The following is a 21,099-nucleotide window of genomic DNA, read 5'->3' as shown; positions in this document are numbered from 1 at the left end:
ATTAACCTATTTCTGTCTTGTGAGGGTGCCCTGATCCATAAGGAACAGACCATATTTGATTATCTTCATAATTTTCATATGCTCAAGGGACTAACTTTGACATCTGCAAAGAAACATGCTGATGGTGACCATGGTGTGAATGACACCTTTTTATAATGAATGTATTTTTCTTAAAAAAAATATATGGAATATTTAATTCATAAAGCAGTGACATCATGATATAATGAAAAAACCTATGTTCAAAGGAAGTGAAATGCAATGAAAAACAAATAAAAGTAATGAGCACGAACTGTAATTTTTGCATTATTAATAACTATTAATAATTATTAATGACCAATATGAAATGTCATATAGGACTGTTTTAATTAGAAATGCTACAATTGCTACGGATTACAATGATACAACTTTTACACTACACAAATTCTAAGTGAAAAAGAGATCTGCCTTTACCCTGCAATAGACCAGAGAATGTCAACATGTAGCTGCAGAGCAAATAACCAGGATTTGCGTTGAACTATCTAAGACATTTCTAGATATGTTATGGTCTGTTAGTTGGATTCAGTTATTTAATCATAGCCTTTCGCGCGACCATTTGGGAAAATACATTCTTCACGAGCCTTCCCGTTTAGCACTATTAACCGTTGAAAGCCAAGTTAAAACCGTTGGCTGTCTTAAACCACTCCAGGTAGGGTGCTATTAGGCAAAATATATTTCACAATTGCATATTCATTATTTATATACAAATAACTAAATATCCGCATTTTGTTTACCTATGTAAATGTTGCTAGCTTTATAAAACTCAAAAATATTGATGTTGTTAGTCAGCAGTTTTTAGCTAACGGTCCAATGATCGTAGTTTGTACCACTGCCGGTTTGGGCATATTTCTAGATTTGAAGTAGAGTAACGTGGTAGCCAGGGACGTCGCTATGCCTATTTTAGTGGTCTTGCTAGCTAAACACTTCAGAGAAGACTAAGATCCGTCATTTGTAATACAAATAAAAAGCAATTCTAATTTAATTCGACCAAAATAGTAAGGTGGCCAATAATTGGGGACGGTGGTTTGAAGTTGAGGTATTGCAACGTATTCTGTTCACGTGAAGGGAGATCCGGTTATTAAATGTTTATTATTTTAATTATGATCAGTTTTGTTAAAAAACCTTCTTTTGATAGATTTTTACACCCTTTGTTAAAATACCTTCCAAACGAGGCTTAGACCCCCCAAAACGAGGCTTAGCCCCTACATCCATGAATTTCTAGTGATGTCCCTGGTTATAGCCAATGGCCCTTGCTTGCAAACCACAGTAGTGTATTGCAGTTCTATCAACTGTAAATTACTAATTCGTTGTCAGGATGGAGAGAGAAAGAGGATTCAACTTCAAGCTGCTGGTGCCACCAAGAGTAATCCCTCTCAAAGGACAAGTTTCTACCGTCAAACCACAGGAAATTGGGGAATATAGAGAATGTTCCACACACACTTTGCATCAGCAGCAGGTAGCTACAGTAACGTTAATATGTTTGGTTATAAAATTATTGTTTTATATGTTGTCAACATAGATAACCTCACATTATTTCTAAGGGTTACAAGAAATGTTTGGACAAAGAGTCAAACCTGCCTTTTTCATCTACAAATATGTTTGAACCAGCTAAACCTATGAGATCAGGTATTTTATTACAATATGCATAAAACCATAGAGATGCTATTATATTTTACCCCAATTTATATACATAATTTTAATTGCAGAAAGCTCACACTTAAGGGCTTGTTTGTCAGACCTATATGAAGCATTAAATGTGTTTTTATTAGTCAACGAAATAGGTTCAGGCTTAATTCAGACACTGTTGGCAATAATGATTTATGCAGAAACATAAGTTGTACCTCCAGGTGAAAATTCTGTCCTAATAGCTCCTCCCTCAAAAGATGTATTCCTGACAAAAGTTGTGGCGCAAATGGAAAATGAGGAAGTAAGTAAACATTTTGCTGGGATAACTGCTAAAAGATGAATAGTACATGATGAATGATGTGACATGGAGCAGGTGATACTAAAATGAGTTTGCGCAGTAAAACTGCTATGAGGGAGAAGGGGATGTTTGCTCTACCTATTGCATTGATTAACAGAATTTGCCTGTTACTACATTTGTAATAATCAAAACAGGTCTGTAATGTTCTATTAGTCTTTGAAAATGTACTGCATTAACTTGTCTTCTGTGAATCACAATGGTCATGTCATTACAATAAAATACTTAATAAATTATGCAACTCAAATCAAGCCACTGCATGTTGAGTGCAAGCAAATAGTTAAGTGTGAGCAAATTATTTAAACACTTGGGAGATTTAGATAACATAGGCAATGAGAAAATGCAGAGACAATGTTTCAGGGTTCTGTGTTTTTGTTAACAATTTTCTAGACCAATTGCCAAAACAGTCAGCTATATTCAAAACTTTTTGAGGAAGTTCAGAAAGTAAAATGTTGGAAAGTAAAAGTGGAATCAGAGGCTGTGCAGAAAGACCGGAAGCTGCAAGAAAATAAAAGAACAATTGAAACTCAACGTAAAGCCATTCAGGAATTGCAGGTAAGCACTAGTAAATATACAGGCATTGCATAGGCCTGCATTGGTATGAGTGAAATTCCATAGTGACTATAAAACATTTATTGTCTTTAATATTATTCCATCCTTTTATATTTCAGTTCGGAAATGAAAGCCTCAGCATAAAGTTAGAGGATCAGATCAGCGAGAATGAAGATCTGCGGAACAAGTATGTGTTTGAGAAATAAATTATGTTGTTATCATCATTCTTCTTTTCTATGTGTTGTTTATTTCTCAATCAGGAATAATGCAACAAGGAACTTGTGTAATGTACTGAAGGATGCGTTTGACAGATCAGAAGAGAAAATCCATTTATGTGAGTTAAACATACTGTCTACTGAGCCTAAGTTTACTCTTGGGGCTTGTTCTTTCATGCAAAGTGCTGACATTCTTTAAACCAAATCTCTTAGTTGAATCTGAAAGAGAGGAAACCCATCACTTGTTCATGGACAACAGTGAAAGCATTCAGGTGAATATGATCATTTCCTGTTCTTTTGATAAAAATAATATCACGTTATCGTAACTAATAACAGTAACATGACATTAAGTGAAGTGTAGTAGGATACAAAATGTTTATTTTAGTTCATTGTTACAGAGGATGATTGCTTCCTTTGAGAGTCTTCGTATTCAAACAGAAGCGGATCGCCATGAAATGCTGAAAGGTATTTATTCTTCAGATACCTTTCAAATACCTTTTTATATTATATATAATTCTCAATGTGCTTATCTTGTTATTTAGTCACAGATTTTACACAGCAGTATATGACTTTGGACATAGTCCAATAACTTTTAATTGGATCATTTTACACAGTCAAAGAGGGTCTGCAAGAATTTGAGGATCTAAAGGAGAAGTTTGAGAAGGAATTCAGCATGAACAAGAAGAGGTTAGGTCAACAAACAGCAGGAGGCTAATGGCAGAGGACAGTGGTTTTCAAACCTTTTTTCAAATGACCCACTTCTTTAAAATATCAAACCACTGTGAGACAAAACAAAAAAGGGCTTCCTCAGTATGCACAGTATTATTATTATTCATAGTAGTAGGAGTAATAGGATTAGTATGAGTTTTGTGAAAATGGGAAATTAGCTAAATGGGATTTGTAAGGTTTGTAATGGAAGTCTTTGCATATGTCCTATATTCACAATACTCACCCCATTATTATCAGCATCATCAGTTTTAATTGTCTTTATCGTTGTCAGAGTGGAAAATCCCAAAGCATTTATAAGTAGTTGTGAAACACAAAATGCTTGTTTTACTTAGCTCTAGATATTCCAATGAGGTGTTGATCCAGAATGATGGCTCAGTTGGTAGAATGAGCTCAAGGTTTCTGGTTCCTGCTGGTCTGGCTCTGATATTCACTTTATGATAATAACAGATTTTAGCTATCTGTTTTTATCTATGTTCAACTAAAGGTAAGAAGTGAAAGAGGTTAGAAACCATCAGAGATTTTCATTATTTTGTTTTTGATTTTACATAGAAGGCAAAGTGCAGTGTAGTCATTAGAGTGTAGTCACCATACGTTGATTGTTTTGTTCTGCTGTAGTATGTAGGTCTGGTCAACTGAGTGTAGTGTAGTGTTTTGCCTGATGGCTGTGAAGTATTACTGTAGGTAAAACTTCCCTTTAATCTTGAGATAAAACCTGGGGGAAAGTAATTCAAAAATGTGGTCTGTGTTTAAGTGTTAAGACCCAGACTTGTCCTAGTAGACTAAATGTTACCCAAAACATGCCTTTTTGGAAATGGGCCATGTCTCTTGTTATCACAAACAATATTAACTGTTTTGGACTGCTATTTTATATTATGTTGAATATGCTAACTGCAAATATCTCCAACAGGTTGTGATGCTTCAGATGGAAATAAATAACAAAGAAAAAAAACTTCAGGAAGTCCTCCTCAACGTTCATGAAATCCAAGAGAGTTTGTGAACAGTTACACAAGGAAGCAAGTAAGATTGTCCTTTACAGAAAACCTAATTCATTTAGATTATGTTCATGATAAAGCCAGAGCCCCTTGTAGCGAAGGAACTGGATTTTGACCCGTTTTAGATTAATTCCAAATGGTGAATTAATTAATGTAACAAGTGAATTTCATATATGAAGAGGGTATAACAATTACAGTACAAATATCAAAGATCTCCAGAGATTCAAGATGTTTGCAAGAGCAAAGATGCAGGCAGAAGTGAGGAAAATGCAAGAGAGCTTCCCCAAGCCCTGCTCTGGTTTATATCCCAAAAACTAAAGTTGTAGGGGTTGGATAGCTAACCTTAAAGATAACAAGACAAGGCCTGAAGAATATACCCTCTTATCAACTAGAGATACAGATACAAGTATTTGCTACACTGCAGATTTTGCTGTTTTTTTTACCTTACAAAGCATGTAGAGGTCTGTAATTTTTATCATAGGGACACTTTCTACTGTTAGAGACGGAATCTAAAACAAAAATCCAGAAAATCACATTGTATGATTTTTAAATAATTACTTTGCATTTTATTGCATGACATAAGTATTTGATCACCTACCAACAAGTTAGTTTTTCTTTAAGAAGCACTCTTGTTCTCCACTCATTACCTGTATTAACTACACCTGTCTGAACTCGTTACCTGTATAAAAGACATCTGTCCACACACTCAATCAAACAGACTCCAACCTCTCCACAATGCCCAAGACCAGAGAGCTGTGTAAAGACATCAGGGATAAAATTGTAGACCTGCACAAGGCTGGGATAGGCTACAGGACAATAGGCAAGCAGCTTGGTGAGAAGGCAACTACTGTTGGCGCAATAGACTCTGTGCACCAGCGTTGTGACGAACTTCCGCTTTTGTCTAGAAGTCGGTATTGCAGTTTCCGGTTTACTTTCTAATACTCATCCGCATTAGTAAACACCTAAACTCACAACAAAATGAGTGATGCTGTTGTAGGGAAAAAATATATATAATGTACGTGACTCATTTAAGTTTCAAGGTACAAGTGGGGCATCATTTTAATCAGGAGAATGTCCTCTTTTTAATAAAATATGGCTTGCGCCATTCAATGACTTCAAACGCTAGACTAGAAATAGTCAAAAAAGGCGATTTTTTATATACTTCCACGTAACGCAGGTTTAAGCGCAATTAATACCATATAGGAACAGATGTTTACTTCCTATGCATGTTGTTATGTTTTTTTTTTTTGTTGTGAAATGAGGTTACAGTAGTAAAATAAAAGAGGAGACCTGTTTTGGTGCTTTTTTGAGGCTATGGAATTTTAAGCTTCATTCAGGTTAGAAGAGGCTGAACAAAGGTTCATTTCAGTTCACTTGCTATGGGGACGCGCTAGCGTCCAGCTCAAGCCAGCGTTCTTTTGCCGTTTTTTGAGGCATTGTGAATTTTTATGCGTTCTGTTGTCCTGCCTAATACTACACTAAAAAGGAACACGTCGCTAACTAGCTTAGCCGATAGCCGGCCGGCACACCACAGTAAACAACTTACCCTCGTAGTTGTGCAGAAAACTCGATAGGTAGAGTTTGAATCCCTTGTTCCGCTTGCTTGTTGGAGCAGGGGACCAGGCATCAACAATTTGATGGACATCACTAATGCTTATTTTAGGCAGGTCTTGGAGACATCTACTAAAAACTGACATTTTGGGCGACGTGGGTGATCGCCTTAAGTAAACCGGAAAATTATCTGGCTAAAGCGGAGGTTCGTCCATACGCTTGAGCCTATTGTTAGAAAATGGAAGACGTTCAAGCTGACGGTCAATCTCCCTCTGTCTGGGGCTCCATGCAAGATCTCACCTCGTGGGGCATCAATGATCATGAGGAAGGTGAGGGAACAGCCCAGAACTACACGGCAGGACCTGGTCAATTACCTGAAGAGAGCTGGGACTACAGTCTCAAAGAAAACCATTAGTAACACACTACATCGTCATGGATTACAATCCTGCAGGGCACGCAAGGTCCCCCTGCTCAAGCCATGCATGTCCAGGCCTGTCTGAAGTTTCCCAGTGACCATCTGGATGATCCAGAGGAGGAATGGGAGCAGGTCATGTGGTCTGATTAGACAAAAATAGAGCTTTTTGGTCTAAACTCCACTCGCCGTGTTTGGAGGAAGAAGAAGGATGAATACAACCCCATGAACACCATCCCAGAAGCATGGAGGTGGAAACATCATCCTTTGGGGATGCTTTGCTGCAAAGGGGACAGGATGACTGCACCGTATTGAGGGGAGGATGGATGGGGCCATGTATCGCGAGATCTTGGCCAACAACCTCCTTCCCTCAGTAAGAGCATTGAAGATGGGTTGTGGCTGGGTCTTCCACCATGACAACGACCCGAAACACACAGCCAGGGCAACTAAGGACTGGCTCCGTAAGAAGCATCTCAAGGTCCTGGAGTGGCCTAGCCAGTCTCCAGACCTGAACCCAATAGAAAATGTGATTTTCAAGATTTTATTTTAGATTCCGTCACTCACAGTAGAAGAGTAGCTATGATTACAATTACAGACTTCTACATGCTTTGTAAGTGGGAAAACTTGCAAAATCGGCAGTGTATTAAATACTTGTTCTCCCCACTGTACAAATGCAGCACAGCCGGATCATTTGTAGACCATTCTTTTACAATGGTAGATTACTCTTGCCTCACAAAAAAAAGTATACAGATGTGAGATATTACATGTGGCTGATTTATGAATATCGGAGTAACAACATTTTACATCACCAGTGCCACTTCCGTATGATGTATGTAGGATGTAGTAGGATGCTTGTGAAAGTTGGTCCATTGTCTTTTGGATATGTATTTTGTATGTTGGCCAGCTTTCAAATGTTTTTATGGGTCCTATCATTTAATTTGGCATTATTCCTAATCATTTAGTATGATCTCTGTGAGCTGTTACATATTTGTCATTATATTTTCATTATTTGATAACTTTGATAACACAGTTATTTTGATTACTGTGCTATAACATACCAGTAACTCTCAGACTGTCTTCATGGAACGCTGTAAAAGATGTGAACTTTTTGATCACCCCCCAAAAATATTAGTGCATCCAAAGAGGATACACCAAAGAAACTGTGTAATAACATTCAACAATAAGTCTTTAGGAACTACACTTGTAGCCTGAATTGACTCTGTCAATGGCTGGATGCCCACATCTCATCTCGACTTCAGTCTTCAAAAGAAAATGGCTCCAATTAGACATAACTGGAGAATTAAAGTGACAAAATGCCAGGGAATGTGCACAAATTGGCAGTCTAGTGCACAATAGGGCAGAGCAACGTGGCAAGAGCCTTTTCTCCACAAGTCAGAGAATTAATATCCTCAATAGGATCAATAGCTTATTTTTAGGATCAATAGCTTATTTTTATTTTGTAATCCTGCTAATTGTGTTTTATCACATCATGAACACATTTTGTACGTTTTTGTTTTATTGATCTCAGTATGTCAGTCTTAGATTTTCCTGTCATTTTGGTTCTTTTGTGTGGTTGTTAGAACATCTTTATTAGCTTGCGTATTCCAGCGTTCTCAGTGAGAACATGGTTGAACACAGATTATGCCATTATACAGAGGAGGCCGTCAATGATAATGATCATTAGCCCACCAGATGCACTCAGACCCCAACGGGAGAGCAAATGTGTGTGTGCTCCTCACACAACCTTGAAAGGTGTCTTCTGTGTCCTACACCTGGATTGGTGTCAAATTACCTATTGTGCGTAACCTAACAAAGATAAGCTAATTTCTTTGGCCTTTTTGTTCAGCCTCTGCAGGTTTTAGTTGGTACTTTTATGCATTGTGAGGCTTATTTTGACTGCATTTCATGACTATAATATCACAAAATAATGAGTCATACTTTGCACTCAAACAGAAGGGGGAGTCTTGAACTTTTTTTTTAACACAATTATTTATCCAATTCAAAACATTTCAATGAGTTGTAAGATTTCTTCTGCAAAACATAGTTTTCAAAGTAATTGTAGCACCTGAATTTTGCCAAGCGTTGTTTGAACTACAGTTGGAATCATGTTTTGTGGCCAGATGCAACAAAGAAATTTACTGTTTGGCCATGCACCCATCAACAAGTTTGGTGACAAAAGGGGACTGCATACAAGGAAAAGTAACAGATATCCCCAGTAAAATATGGTGGTGAATCATTGATCAATTATTGGGGCTGTTTTACTACTAATGGTCCAGGGACTATTGTTAAGATTGATGGCATACAAACATACAGAAGTGGTTGCAGGCCCAAAAAAATCTGTTATTCAAAGTCCATCTCAGTCTCCGGACTTGAATCTAACAGAAAACCTGTGGTTTGAATTGAAGAGGGCAGTCCACAAATGCAAACATGACCATCAAGGATATTGAAATGTGCTGCATGGAGGAGTGATCCAAGTTCCCTCCAAAAGTGTGTGGCAACCTAATCAAACTTTACAGGAAGTAGCTTAGTGCTGTAATCCACTCCAGGGGATGCTTCATTAAATATTGATCTTATGGGTGCCAATCATTTTGAAACCAATGGTTTGCAAAAAAATCATACTGCTTAATATACATTTATGTATTTGAGGAATCAGTGTTTTGTAATGAAAATGTAAATGGACTGCGCCTTCATCACTAGGTGGCGTTTCTGCAATGTTAACTAACATTCTATAGACATCGCAGCCATTTTGATGACCAGAAGCTGAACTGGGGCTAAGTACAGTATCAGGGCTGGGAAATATGACAACATTAATGAATTAGGCTAATATTTAGTAGGTAACAGTGTTGTAATAATCATTGTAATAATAATTTAAAACATTTATTCATTCATCTTCTTCCGCTTCATCCGGAGCCGGGTCGCGGGGGCAGCAGTCTAAGCAGAGATGCCCAGACTTCCCTCTCCCCAGACACTTCCTCCAGCTCTTCCGGGGGGACACCGAGGCGTTCCCAGGCCAGCCGGGAGACATAGTCCCTCCAGCGTGTCCTAGGTCTTCCCCGGGGTCTCCTCCCGGTGGGACGGGACCGGAACACCTTCCCAGGAAGGCGTTCCGGAGGCATCCGAAACAGATGCCCAAGCCACCTCAGCTGACCCCTCTCGATGTGGAGGAGCAGCGGCTCTACTCCAAGCTTCTCCCGGGTGATCTCTAAGGGATCGCCCAGCCACCCTGCGGAGAAAGCTCATTTCGGCCGCCTGTATCCAGGATCTTGTCCTTTCGGTCATGACCCAAGCTCATGACCATAGGTGAGAGTAGGAACGTAGACTTGACCGGTAAATCGAGAGCTTCGCCTTACGGCTCAGCTCTTTCTTCACCACGACAGACCGATACATCGACCGCATTACTGCAGAAGCTGCACCGATCCGTCTGTCAATCTCCCGTTCCATCCTTCCCTCACTCGTGAACAAGACCCCTAGATACTTAAACTCCTCCACTTGAGGCAAGCACTCTTCACCAACCTGAAGTGGGCAAGCCACCCTTTTCCGACTGAGGACCATGGCCTCGGATTTGGAGGTACTGATTCTCATCCCCACCGCTTCACACTCGTATATTTAAAACATTGTTTTAAATATACTTTGTCATATGGCAATGTTGTTGTTATCTTGCAAAGTCTGTTAACAATAGCGCACAATGCTAATATTAGCTAGCTAACATGTTGTGGACACTCCTCAATATATTTAAGATATCTAATGAATACATATAATATATCTAATTAATGTTATATTTTATGAAAACTCGATTTTGTGACATGCAAATGGTGATAAAAAGTTATTTAAAAAGAAAGTAAGTTTGTGTTGTTTATTTTTTGCATTCACTCTTGCTCAGTTTCATTAAGTGAATAGATGAATACTTATTGAGTTGACCATATAAACATGGTATTATATAGTCAACTCCAATAGAATGGCAAGAAATGCACAACAAAAGAAAATCTTCCCCAGATTAAAATCCTGCAGCGCACGCAAGGTCCCCCTGCTCAAGCCAGCGCATGTCCAGGCCCATCTGAAGTTTGCCAATGACCATCTGGATGATCCAGAGGAGGAATGGGAGAAGTCATGTGGTCTGATGAGACAAAAATAGAGCTTTTTGGTCTAAACTCCACTCGCCGTGTTTGGAGGAAGAAGAAGTATGAATACAACCCCATGAATACCATCCCACCCGTGATGCATGGAGGTGGAAACATCATTCTTTGGGGATGCTTTTCTGCAAAGGGGACAGGATGACTGCACCGTATTGAGGGGAGGATGGATGAGGCCATGTATCGCGAGATCTTGGCCAACAACCTCCTTCCCTCAGTAAGAGCATTGAAGATGGGTTGTGGCTGGGTCTTCCAGCATGACAACAACCCGAAACACACAGCCAGGGCAACTAAGGAGTGGCTCCGTAAGAAGCATCTCAAGGTCCTGGAGTGGCCTAGCCAGTCTCCAGACCTGAACCCAATAGAAAATCTTTGGAGGGAGCTGAAGACTTCTACATGCTTTTTAAGTGGGGAAAACCTGCAAAATCGGCAGTGTATCAAATACCTGTTCTCCCCACTGTACATATGGTGCTTAGGGACCCTAATAGGCTAGATGTGTCTGCCTGCTCACCATCCCAGATATTTTTCTACTGCATACTAGTGATGGGTCATTTGCGAACGATTCGTTCTTTTTGAGCAAATCTTTTTGGTTAATCGTCAGTCATGATTCATCTCATCTCGTTCACCGGAAGTGAACGGTGATCCATGGCTCTTTCTGATCTTCGAATCTTTATCACCACAAGGAACGATGAACGATGATTCAGACAAAAACACCACATATGAGTTTAACCATTTATTAGAGAACTTATGTACAGCCCTGTACATGCAAGTCTTGGCATTAGGTTCTGCTACTTCAGGGTAACTCATTACCATTACATGATTGTGGATAAGATACTACCACAATAACATAATTTTGTTATTATTTATGCAATTCCCATGGCAATGAGCAAAGTATGCAGTACTGATTCCCCCCCCCCCCCCCCCCCACAAGAAACACGAATCGAACAGGTGAAGGCAGGGCTGGTGGGTGAGCTTGACACCTGTGGGGCTTTATAAAAAAGTGCTACATAAAGGAATTACGTTTTTTGTTTTTCTATTGTTACTTAATCACATGCATGTTAAAACACATTACTGTTTTTAAAGGCAAATAACAAAATATATTTTATTATTTTATTATTGTAATGTGCATATTTCAGGTTTGGGGTATATCTTTTCAATTCCATAAAAATAAATAATTTAGGTAATTTTCAGTGGGCTGAAAATATTATTTGAATGTTTGAATATAGTCTATATGTAATCAGTCTGCTAATGTTACAGCCAGTGGTGACCAAATACAGTTAGTAATTAATGTATGTAACATTAATGTAACATTAACCAATGCTGAACATCTGATTTGACTAAATTATCAATTTCACTACTATATATACCTGGATATTCCTTTCCTCTGAAATGATGGCCAGTGACCTCTGTCTCTGTCGGGATATGTCTGAGGCATTTCCCTCCTCTTTTCTTTTCTGTTGCTTCTCAGAATTCTCTTTCTCATGGGTTTTCATATGTTTAAACAAATTGGTGGTGTAGCAGTAGCGAACAACCTTCCTACACACATCGTAGTTCACAAGGTTTTCATGTACAGCTGTAAAACATCTCTGCGCGATGTGTCTCTTTCATCTAGCCATGGCATTCATGCATGCAATGAATGTAGGCCTGTATCTCGGATTGGCACTTGGTGCCGGTAGCCAGGGTGGGCAATGCGTATTTACATTGTATTAGTGCCCAGTCATAAGCAACAGCTGTGGAGCTGGAGAAGCACTTTTCACCACACAGGACATTGTTTGCACACTGTGACAGTTCGACTCTTTGATGAAATGTATACAAACTAGGAAAGAGAAACTGAAACTGGTATTGATCCTGTTGACGCTAGAATCGATCTTCAAATATGAGATGTAGTATCTCTTGTATCGATATTTTGGGATCGATCCGCCCACCCTTAGAGTGCATGTGTGGGAGTCTTTTGTTGGTGGTTGACTTTCAGTAAGTAGTTCAAACAAAGGATATGTCAGAAATGTCTTTACTTCAACCATTCAATACAATGAAAAATATTCATTTTTGATAGCTAGCTGTTTAGCTCACATTTGCTAGCAAGCTATAGTAACACCAACCAGTGTTTGCAGCTGTTTGAATTTGAGTCAATGAGAGAAACTTACAATGCAATATATGTAGTGTTCCTTAGCTGGCAAGGTGATACTGTTAAGCTACAGTAGCGAGCAAACCGATGGCTGATGGGTGATTTCCTGATGTTCTCTAACAAGCTATTGTTTAATTGCCATAAAAAATTGTTTTATCCTTTACATTTCTATATAGGCTATTGTAGATCATGTGTATGTTTGGTCTGCGGCCCAACAGTCAGATTATATTTTGTTACACCAACGCCAAAATTTGGGCATCCACTGGATTAGGCCATGGTATAATAGTAGAGAACTATTACATTATTTCATGGATCTTACTAGATGTTAGCATTGTCGCTGTGTCATAGTTGCTTTACTTTTGTACAATATGATTTACGACAAGAACACAACTTGTTTATTTGACAGAGCAACATCAGGAAGCCCTACAAAATTCTAAGCAAGAACAAGAATCCCTGTTAGAAAGTCTCCAAAGAGCAGAACAACTCAATAAAGAACGTGAGGTTAGTATGTTGCTTTGTTTTCAATCTGAAGATATAAAAAACAGCTTGCAGTACAACATGCACATGCTATTGGGACATGCTAGTCATTTTACAATTCAGTATGGTTATTTTTTGTGGCTGTGGGCAGACAGTATATAATGATATAAAGAATAGCATGCTGTGTTCTTTTCAATTCTTAGGAAAGTAGAAAAGCTATTTTGACAGCATTAGAGCTCAACAAAAAGGATAATGCAAAGGTCGTTGTCGAGAAAGACACCCTCTTGGAAGAGCTCAGCAAATTAAAAGAACAACAAGCTGACACATTTTTAGAAATTCAGGCCACCTCCCAGGAATTTCAAACATTATTAACAGTTGAGAAACAAAGGTGGGAGCTTTGAAAAGTAAAAAAGAAAATCTCAAATTAATTCTGATTACTTCAAATTTTAACTTTTGTTTTGTTTGTAAGGGCAAAAGAAATTGAACTGCAGCTTACCTTAGTTACCGAGGAACTTAAAAAGGAAAAAAAGGAATTTGGTAATGTATAGCTTTGATCCAAACATGTTTGAGTTTGTTTATGCAACCAACGATTAAAGATCAGTTTTGTTTTCTAGGAGAGATGGAAAAAAAGAAAGATAGCCAGTTACAAATCCTTGAAGATGAACTGGTAAAGATTATGTTTTTAAAACTCAAATTGACACCATCATCTGTTGTCAGCCTACTTACAGAAATAGGTATTATTTAACTCATTTCTTCAGGATGTTAAAACTAAAGTCATAGAGTCCCAAGTGGAACAGATTAAAGTTGTTGAGATCAAAACATCAGAACTCACCACAGAGCTTGAAGAGAAATATGCAGAAATTAACAAGTTAAAGGTGAGATGATATTCAGATGATCATTGTGTGAAAAGATTTGTAATATTCATTTTGAGAGAAAATCGTAATCTATATTTTAATATTGGAATGTGTTGTATTCTTCCAGAATAAGATGGAAACTATGTCTCTTGACAAAAATGTACTTGAAATGGCTCTTGAAAAGGCTGAACAGATGCAAAATTATTTAAAGGAAAAAGCCAGTATGACTGATGTTCGATTTAATTCATCTTATATGTGTTTCCAGTTATTGTTTATAGCCTGGAAAGATGTTCAGGAAAGAGAATTTTTTCTTTCACACAGAGTAAAATACAAGACATCGAGGGCCAGTTATCAGCCGCAATGAGAAGAAACGAAACATCCATGAAGAATATAGAGAAACTAAAAGCAGACATTGTACAATATGAGTGAGTCCTTTGAGGTTAAAACATCACGTATAAAATAACCCAAGGGATAGTTTTCCCTTTAGATAATGCTGAATTTGACTTCTTCCCCAGGGTGAAGTATGAAGAGCTATCAGTGAGTTTCAGTCAGCTGCAACTTGAGAAGAACAATATTCTGGAGCAGATTCAGAATGAATCCTCAGAGGCAACCATTCTTGCAGCACAAGTAAAGGTCTGTATGAATCAATGTGTTGCTGTAAGTGTAGAACAGTGTTTCTTAATCCTGTTCTTCGGGAACCAAAGGGTTGCACGTTTTTGTTAGCACTCACACACCTGATTCAAATGCTAGCCTTTTGTTAGGCTAGCACTCACACACCTGATTCAAATGTTGCCCTACCACTTACCACTTACAACATATCATCAAGTCTTTAGTTTGAATCAGGTGTGTTGAGTGCTTAGGCAAAAACAAAAACGTACACCCCTTTGGGTCCAGAGGACCAGGATTAAGAAACACTAGTGTAGAGTAAAATAGCAGTTTGCTGATAATTTATGTTATTGTGTTGTAAATGGAATATTGCAGCAGAGTGAAGCAAAAGAAATGAAGTTAAAGAAGCAAATTAATACAATTGAGGAAGAAAAAGACCTACTAAGGTTAGTGAGATTTAATTATGTTTAAATGCATTGAATGTTTATACAATGCATTAAAAGTTTCCCAAAAGTGTTCACTTTTCAATAGGGAGGAATTGAAATCTGTAAATGCCCGAATTGAAGAGCAAGGTCAAGACACTGACAATCTGCAGAAAAAGCTTACTGAAAGGGTAAACAAATCAACAGTTTCAAACATATCTGCTTAGATCAAATTTTGACAAAAAGAACTGTATGTAGTCATGTACATTTGCAAATGCAGGTCTGTTTCATTTTAAATAAGTACACCAAAACTAAGTAAACCTAAAACTAAATCATTTCTGTTTGACTTCATTTCTAGTGTGAAAATCTCCAGACTGAGATCTCACAAAAAGAGAAACAGATGAAAGCAGTGGAGAAAAAGGTGATACAATAAGTAATACATCTACAATTTGATTATTTTGTATTTAATTATCTTATCAAACACTTTTCTCTCTAGCTCTTTGACCTGAATATAAAATTAGAGAGTAAAACTAAAGTCCAAGAGGAATACCAAAAAGAGGTTTGTGTTTATTAAAATATAATAATGATGAAAATGTTACAGTATCTTGCTTGTCTATGTGTTTTTCATTTTCTTGTTCTCAGAACAAAACTTTGAAGAAACAAATCGCAATTGGGACAGCAAAATCCAATGAACTTGAAAATGAGGTACCTTATGCCTTCAAATGATTTCCTAGAAGAAAGCTGCTGCATTGTAATGAAGTTGGAATGCAGCTTGCTTATTGTATCCATTATAGATAAACAAATTGAAGGAGGAGTCAGAAGATCTTAAACAATCAAATGAAGAGGAACGTAAAAGATTGCTTGATGACCTTGAAATGAAATCAACATCTGAGGCAGAACTTCACAGAAAGGTTCACAATGGAAGTTAATGATAGGTACATTTTCAGCTTGGTAGATATGGCAGAATAATTACTACACATCTTTATCCCTGCAGTTACAAAAACTACAGCACACAGCTACAGAGGCCCTCGATAGTAAAGAAGATGCTGAAATCAAATGTCAGAACAAGATAGCAGACATGGTTGCCTTGATGGAAAAGCACAAGGTAAAGTTAACTTCTGTCCATATTACACCAATACTGCTAGCATCATGTGGGTTTTAAGACATATTCCTTTTATATCAATATTACATTATTTCTGGGCAACAATAAAGTATGTTACTGTTATTGTTTTCACTTAAAATGGCCAAAAAGAAGTTAAAATGTTTTGTTAGCAAAGTCAGGCAATAATCTTGCCACAACAGTCTGCTGGTCCTTTAATTGGACAAGGGAAAACTGAAAAATTCTGTTATTGCTAGAGAAGTTTGGAAGTTTATTTTTGGTCTATTAACCAATTTACTGCATAGTGATGTCATTAGATAGGCCAACAGTTCCTTCCCGGCTACAATGTTCTATTTAAACTGTTTTAACACAAAAAGGGCTTCTGTTCTGGCCCACCTTAAGTCCTGCCACAATCTGGCCCTCAATGCAAAGAAAACCAAGGAGCTCATTGTGGATTACAGGAAGTCTAAAAGCTGCAGCCACGCCCCAGTCCTCATCGAGGGTACTGAGGTGGAGCATGTGTCCAGCTTCAAATTCCTGAGTGTCCACATTCTTGTCAACACCTCAGCCCTGGTCAAAAAGGTGCAGCATCCCCTGTCCTTTTTGAGGAGGCTGAAGAAGGCCGTCTGTCCTCCAGGATCCTTGTGAACGTCTACTGCTGCACAATCGACAGCATTTAGTGGTTGCTCCTTTGCCAACCGGAAGACCCTACAACGGGTGGTGATATCACTGGTGCCCAGCTCCTAGCCACCGTGGACCTTCAAGCGTTGTCTTGTGCAGGGCACGCGGCCTCATCAGAGACCCTTCACATTCATGCCACAAACTGTTTGCCCCCCTACCATCAGGCATGCGGTACCATTCCCGCATCAGCAGGCTCAGTAACAACTTCTTCCCATCTACTGTAACCCTGCTGAACCCTGTGACCCATCACTAACCATACCCACCTGCCCACCGCTTAGTACTGCCTCACAGGGACCTTGTTGCACTACTCCTTTGCACTACCTCGCTACCTCGGAACCTCATTGCTGCTATTTCCGCATTTCAATTGCACAGTCAGAATTGCCATTTGTACTTGCATTTGGCTAATCGCACAACTATTCATTCCCACTTGCACATACATTTACTTAATACTTGTAAATTTCCTTCCCTATTTGCCTTCATTGAATTGCCGTTTTGCACTGTATTTGTATTATCTATACTGTACATTCCACTTGTTACATACACTTTACTTAATACTTGTACATTTCCTTCCCTATTTGCCTTCATTGAATTGCCGTTTTGCACTGTATTTGTATTATCTATACTGTACATTCCACTTGTTACATACACTTTACTTAATACTTGTACATTTCCTGCCCTCTTCCATTTGACCTTCTGGTTAGATGCTAACTGCATTTCGTTGTACTGTGTTTGTACTTCAATAACAATAAAGTTTAATCTAATCTAATCCTTATTTTCAATGTCAAAGTGTAATGAGACTTCACCATATTGTTTTCCATCAGAAACAGTATGACAGAATGGTTGAAGAGAAAGATGCAGAGCTTAATGAGAAGAAGAGGAACAATATGGAAGCAACAGCTAATAGAACATCAATGGTATGAAACATGATATAGTATGATATGGTATGAAAATAGAAAGTAGTGGGAGTTGTTCAGTTGAGTGTACTGCACTTCTTGGGTATTTTTGTGATTATTTTCTTAGGAACTCGAGCTGTCACAGAAAAAGATTGAGAATGACCATTTGAGGGAACAACTAGAGAAAGAAATAATGGAGAGGGTAAGGGTTTCATGTCACATGCCGTACACCACGCCAAAAAAGCAGTGTTATTAACAATTGTTGTCAGTTTACTCACAAATTATATCATGTTGAGTTTTAGGAAAGCTTACTTAAAGAGATTAAAGACCTCAAGAAAGAGATCAAATCTCAGAAATGTTGCATGCAGCTGGAGACACAGGACAAACAGGTATATATATTCAAATATTAGTGCATCACAACAAGAGTTTGTGTCATTTGATGTAGTCTGACAAAATACTGTTATTGATGTTTTATTCCACATTAGCTGCCTGAGCCAATGTCCAAAGAAGTGAGATGTTCTGAAACTCCCAAAGTGTCCTCCATCATGAGGCATGTGTCTCGGGTTGCTAAGGATATGCAGAGAAAACAGAGAACTCCGAAAGTATCTGAAACCCCATTCCAAAGCTCAGACAAAAAAGTTGCTGTGACTCCCAATATAAATGTATGTGATTATTATAACCAAATTGTGTTCCGTTCTTAAGCGTTCTGAAAAATGTGCCCTTTAAATCAGTTTGCATGAGCACTGTGTAATAGGCCTACGTTAACTGACATGCTTTTTTAAAGGAAATTGAAAAAGAAGCCCCAATTACTCCATCTTGGAGCTCTATAACCAGAGTTGGAGCAACTCCACAAAAGGTATTTTGTGGTTTGTGTTCAAATTGCAGGTTCGAGGTTATTCCATCATAAATATAACCTACAACCTATTATGACCACTGTTCTATGCATTAGATTAACTGACCAACTAGATTCATTTGTTAAAGGAAACCAAAAGCAAGACCCTCAAAACTCCATCTTGGCATTCCACCAGTGCAGTTGGCTCAACACCACGGATTAAGGTATTGGAATGTTGTTAAAAAACGTTGTGCAGTATTCTTTTAGTATTTCTATTCGATATGTGAACCATTCCCCCTGAGGATTCTCTAAATCCAATGTTTGTGTGATTGAGTGGCTTTCTCCACAGTCTTACAGAATCAGAACTCCTCCATCCCTGGAGAAGTCTATGCCCTGGGGCAAGAGCACCCTAGAGCTTGACCCCAAGTCTGACAGCTCCGAACATAATGATTTATTGGTAAACAACGTTTCAAGATCTAATGAACTCACTGCTTTCACTTTGTGCTCAAAACATTACATTGGCCAAAATCTCTGGATTTCTTTTCAGATTTCACCCTATTTCATATGACCAAAAATATGTTCAACTCATAACTATAATGCATACTTACACTTTATATTTTAATTGTAGTAATACTTTTGCTATTATTACATGTTCTAAGTTTGTTGCTTTTCTGGTTCTTAACACAGCAGAGCTTTGCGGTGGTAAATGAGCCTTCCAAGAGCAGCCTGCAGTCAAGTGTCCCAGCTGCACAGCATCATAAAGGGGATCTATTCAGGAAGGTAGAATGAGTCAGCTGAACTTACATTTCCCCCAAATACTGTACTTACTTTGCAATAGTTATTCTGCATTATGAATTACATTTTATAATAATATTTTGCATAATTTGGTTCAGTCAGTTCCATTCAACTTCAGTAAATTAAGAAAAGTAGTTATGCTCAGGGGTTTTTACCATTTCCAGGTCACTATTAGTCTTCCACTAGATTTGTGCCGTTTCACAGTACGAGTGGACTCATTTGTCCTGTTTCTTTTCTATAATGTTTCAGATCCAGAGCCCTGCCATTCATAAATCACCTGGGAGTGCTTTAAAGCTTGCTGCTATGAAAAGGATGCGTGATGCTGGTTGGACAGCTGTCACTGGTGCCAATAAGAAGAAGAAAAAAGCTGTAGAAAAGATCTTTGCATAAGTAGCAAGTCCCATATTTTCCAGGGTAGGCAATTTAATGTGTGTGTTGTAAATGTAGAGATTTCATAAGTTATTTATATAATACTAAGTATATAATACTATATAATACTTCTATAATACAAACATTTCATTTATACCTATAGTTTTTTCATTCGGTGAAAATGTATTGAAATAGAAATGTTAAAGGCAGTTTGAACTATTTAAAATGAACCAAGCATGCTATCTTGTTTAGGCGTCAACATTACTCACTTTGATTATAATATTCATGGCAACATCTGTCAAATTCTTTTTTTCTTTTTACAAAACTTGAATAATATAATCTGTTTATGAAATTAATGTTCCTTGATTTAAAAATATGTTTCATTGTTATTTATTATATTCATTAGCACTTATATGACTAAATAAAAAAAAATGCTAATAGACAACATTGTAATGTATTTGCCTGTACTAAGATGATTATTCTTTGCACAAGTCATCAAAGTTCTATAATAAGCAGAACATTTTACAAAGAAATATGTAAAGAAATTTACATTGCAATTGATTTGGTGAAGTAAAAAAGGATTTGTAGGGTTATTGCCTAAATTTGTGATTACACGTCATCGAAGTTCTGAAAAGTATTAAAAGTAGCTGCCCCATAACCAGGGTTCTCTCGTTCTTCATTTAAGAATTCCAGGCGGAACTGCGATGGCTGTGGAACCGGTAGATGGTTATCAAAATTGTCTTCATCCTCCATATCAGTTGTTGTCATAGTTGGATTATAGATTGGCGAACCATCATAGAGTCCTCCAGAAATAACAAGAGTGTCGTCTGCTGCCAAGGGTACACCCACTGAAAAAGCATGTGAAGTTACAAAACTCAAGAGATATGCAGTTGTAGCACAGATATGTCAGCTTGTAATGGACATTGTATTTATGTATAAAACAAAATTATTACATTTCCAATTCAAGACTATGAACTGTCCTGTGCCAATAGTTTTAGGTATTAGTGAGAGAGATCAAAGAAAGATTTTGAGAAGAATATTCCCTTACCATCTGAGGTATTATGGAGAGGTTGATGTGAGTATTGCCTCGTCTGTTTGCATCTATTGAACAAGAACATAAATATCCCCAAAACAAACACTCCAAGTAAAACACTGAAGAAGATGGTCATGCCCTTTTCTGAATAGTTTAGTCCAAAACCTGTTGGAATAAACCAGGAAAGATGTTAATGATTATAGTCATTCCCAACTACCAATCTGGAAAGACACAAGAACCAGCAGTTACCTTCTGTGACATTATGGGTTGCGGTTGTCATCCATGTAGTAGTATTTGTGGTTTCAGACTGATAAT

The 21,099-nt window shown here is 37.9% G+C and overlaps 1 protein-coding gene across 1 annotated transcript; it reads left to right on the top strand.

Moving 5' to 3' along the window:
• Nucleotides 1–793: 793 nt before the first annotated feature.
• sycp1 (synaptonemal complex protein 1) lies at nucleotides 794–20,323 on the top strand. Its single transcript, XM_034287200.1, has 31 exons — nucleotides 794–1,492; nucleotides 1,884–1,963; nucleotides 2,408–2,572; nucleotides 2,689–2,756; nucleotides 2,830–2,903; nucleotides 2,998–3,056; nucleotides 3,183–3,249; nucleotides 3,399–3,471; nucleotides 13,104–13,224; nucleotides 13,404–13,588; nucleotides 13,670–13,737; nucleotides 13,815–13,867; nucleotides 13,959–14,075; nucleotides 14,376–14,479; nucleotides 14,570–14,687; nucleotides 15,036–15,106; nucleotides 15,192–15,273; nucleotides 15,441–15,503; nucleotides 15,579–15,641; nucleotides 15,725–15,787; nucleotides 15,877–15,993; nucleotides 16,077–16,187; nucleotides 17,684–17,776; nucleotides 17,883–17,957; nucleotides 18,058–18,144; nucleotides 18,241–18,417; nucleotides 18,540–18,611; nucleotides 18,737–18,811; nucleotides 18,937–19,044; nucleotides 19,275–19,367; nucleotides 19,632–20,323. The coding sequence occupies exons 1-31, from the start codon at nucleotides 1,462–1,464 to the stop codon at nucleotides 19,770–19,772; spliced, it is 2,874 nt and encodes a 957-aa protein (XP_034143091.1). The 5' UTR covers nucleotides 794–1,461; the 3' UTR covers nucleotides 19,773–20,323.
• The last annotated feature ends 776 nt before the right edge of the window (nucleotides 20,324–21,099 follow it).

Source organism: Esox lucius, chromosome 17 (assembly GCF_011004845.1).
Source record: "Esox lucius isolate fEsoLuc1 chromosome 17, fEsoLuc1.pri, whole genome shotgun sequence".
In the NCBI taxonomy this organism is placed as follows: Eukaryota; Metazoa; Chordata; class Actinopteri; order Esociformes; family Esocidae; genus Esox; species Esox lucius.
This window is presented reverse-complemented; position numbering and strand designations above follow the sequence as displayed.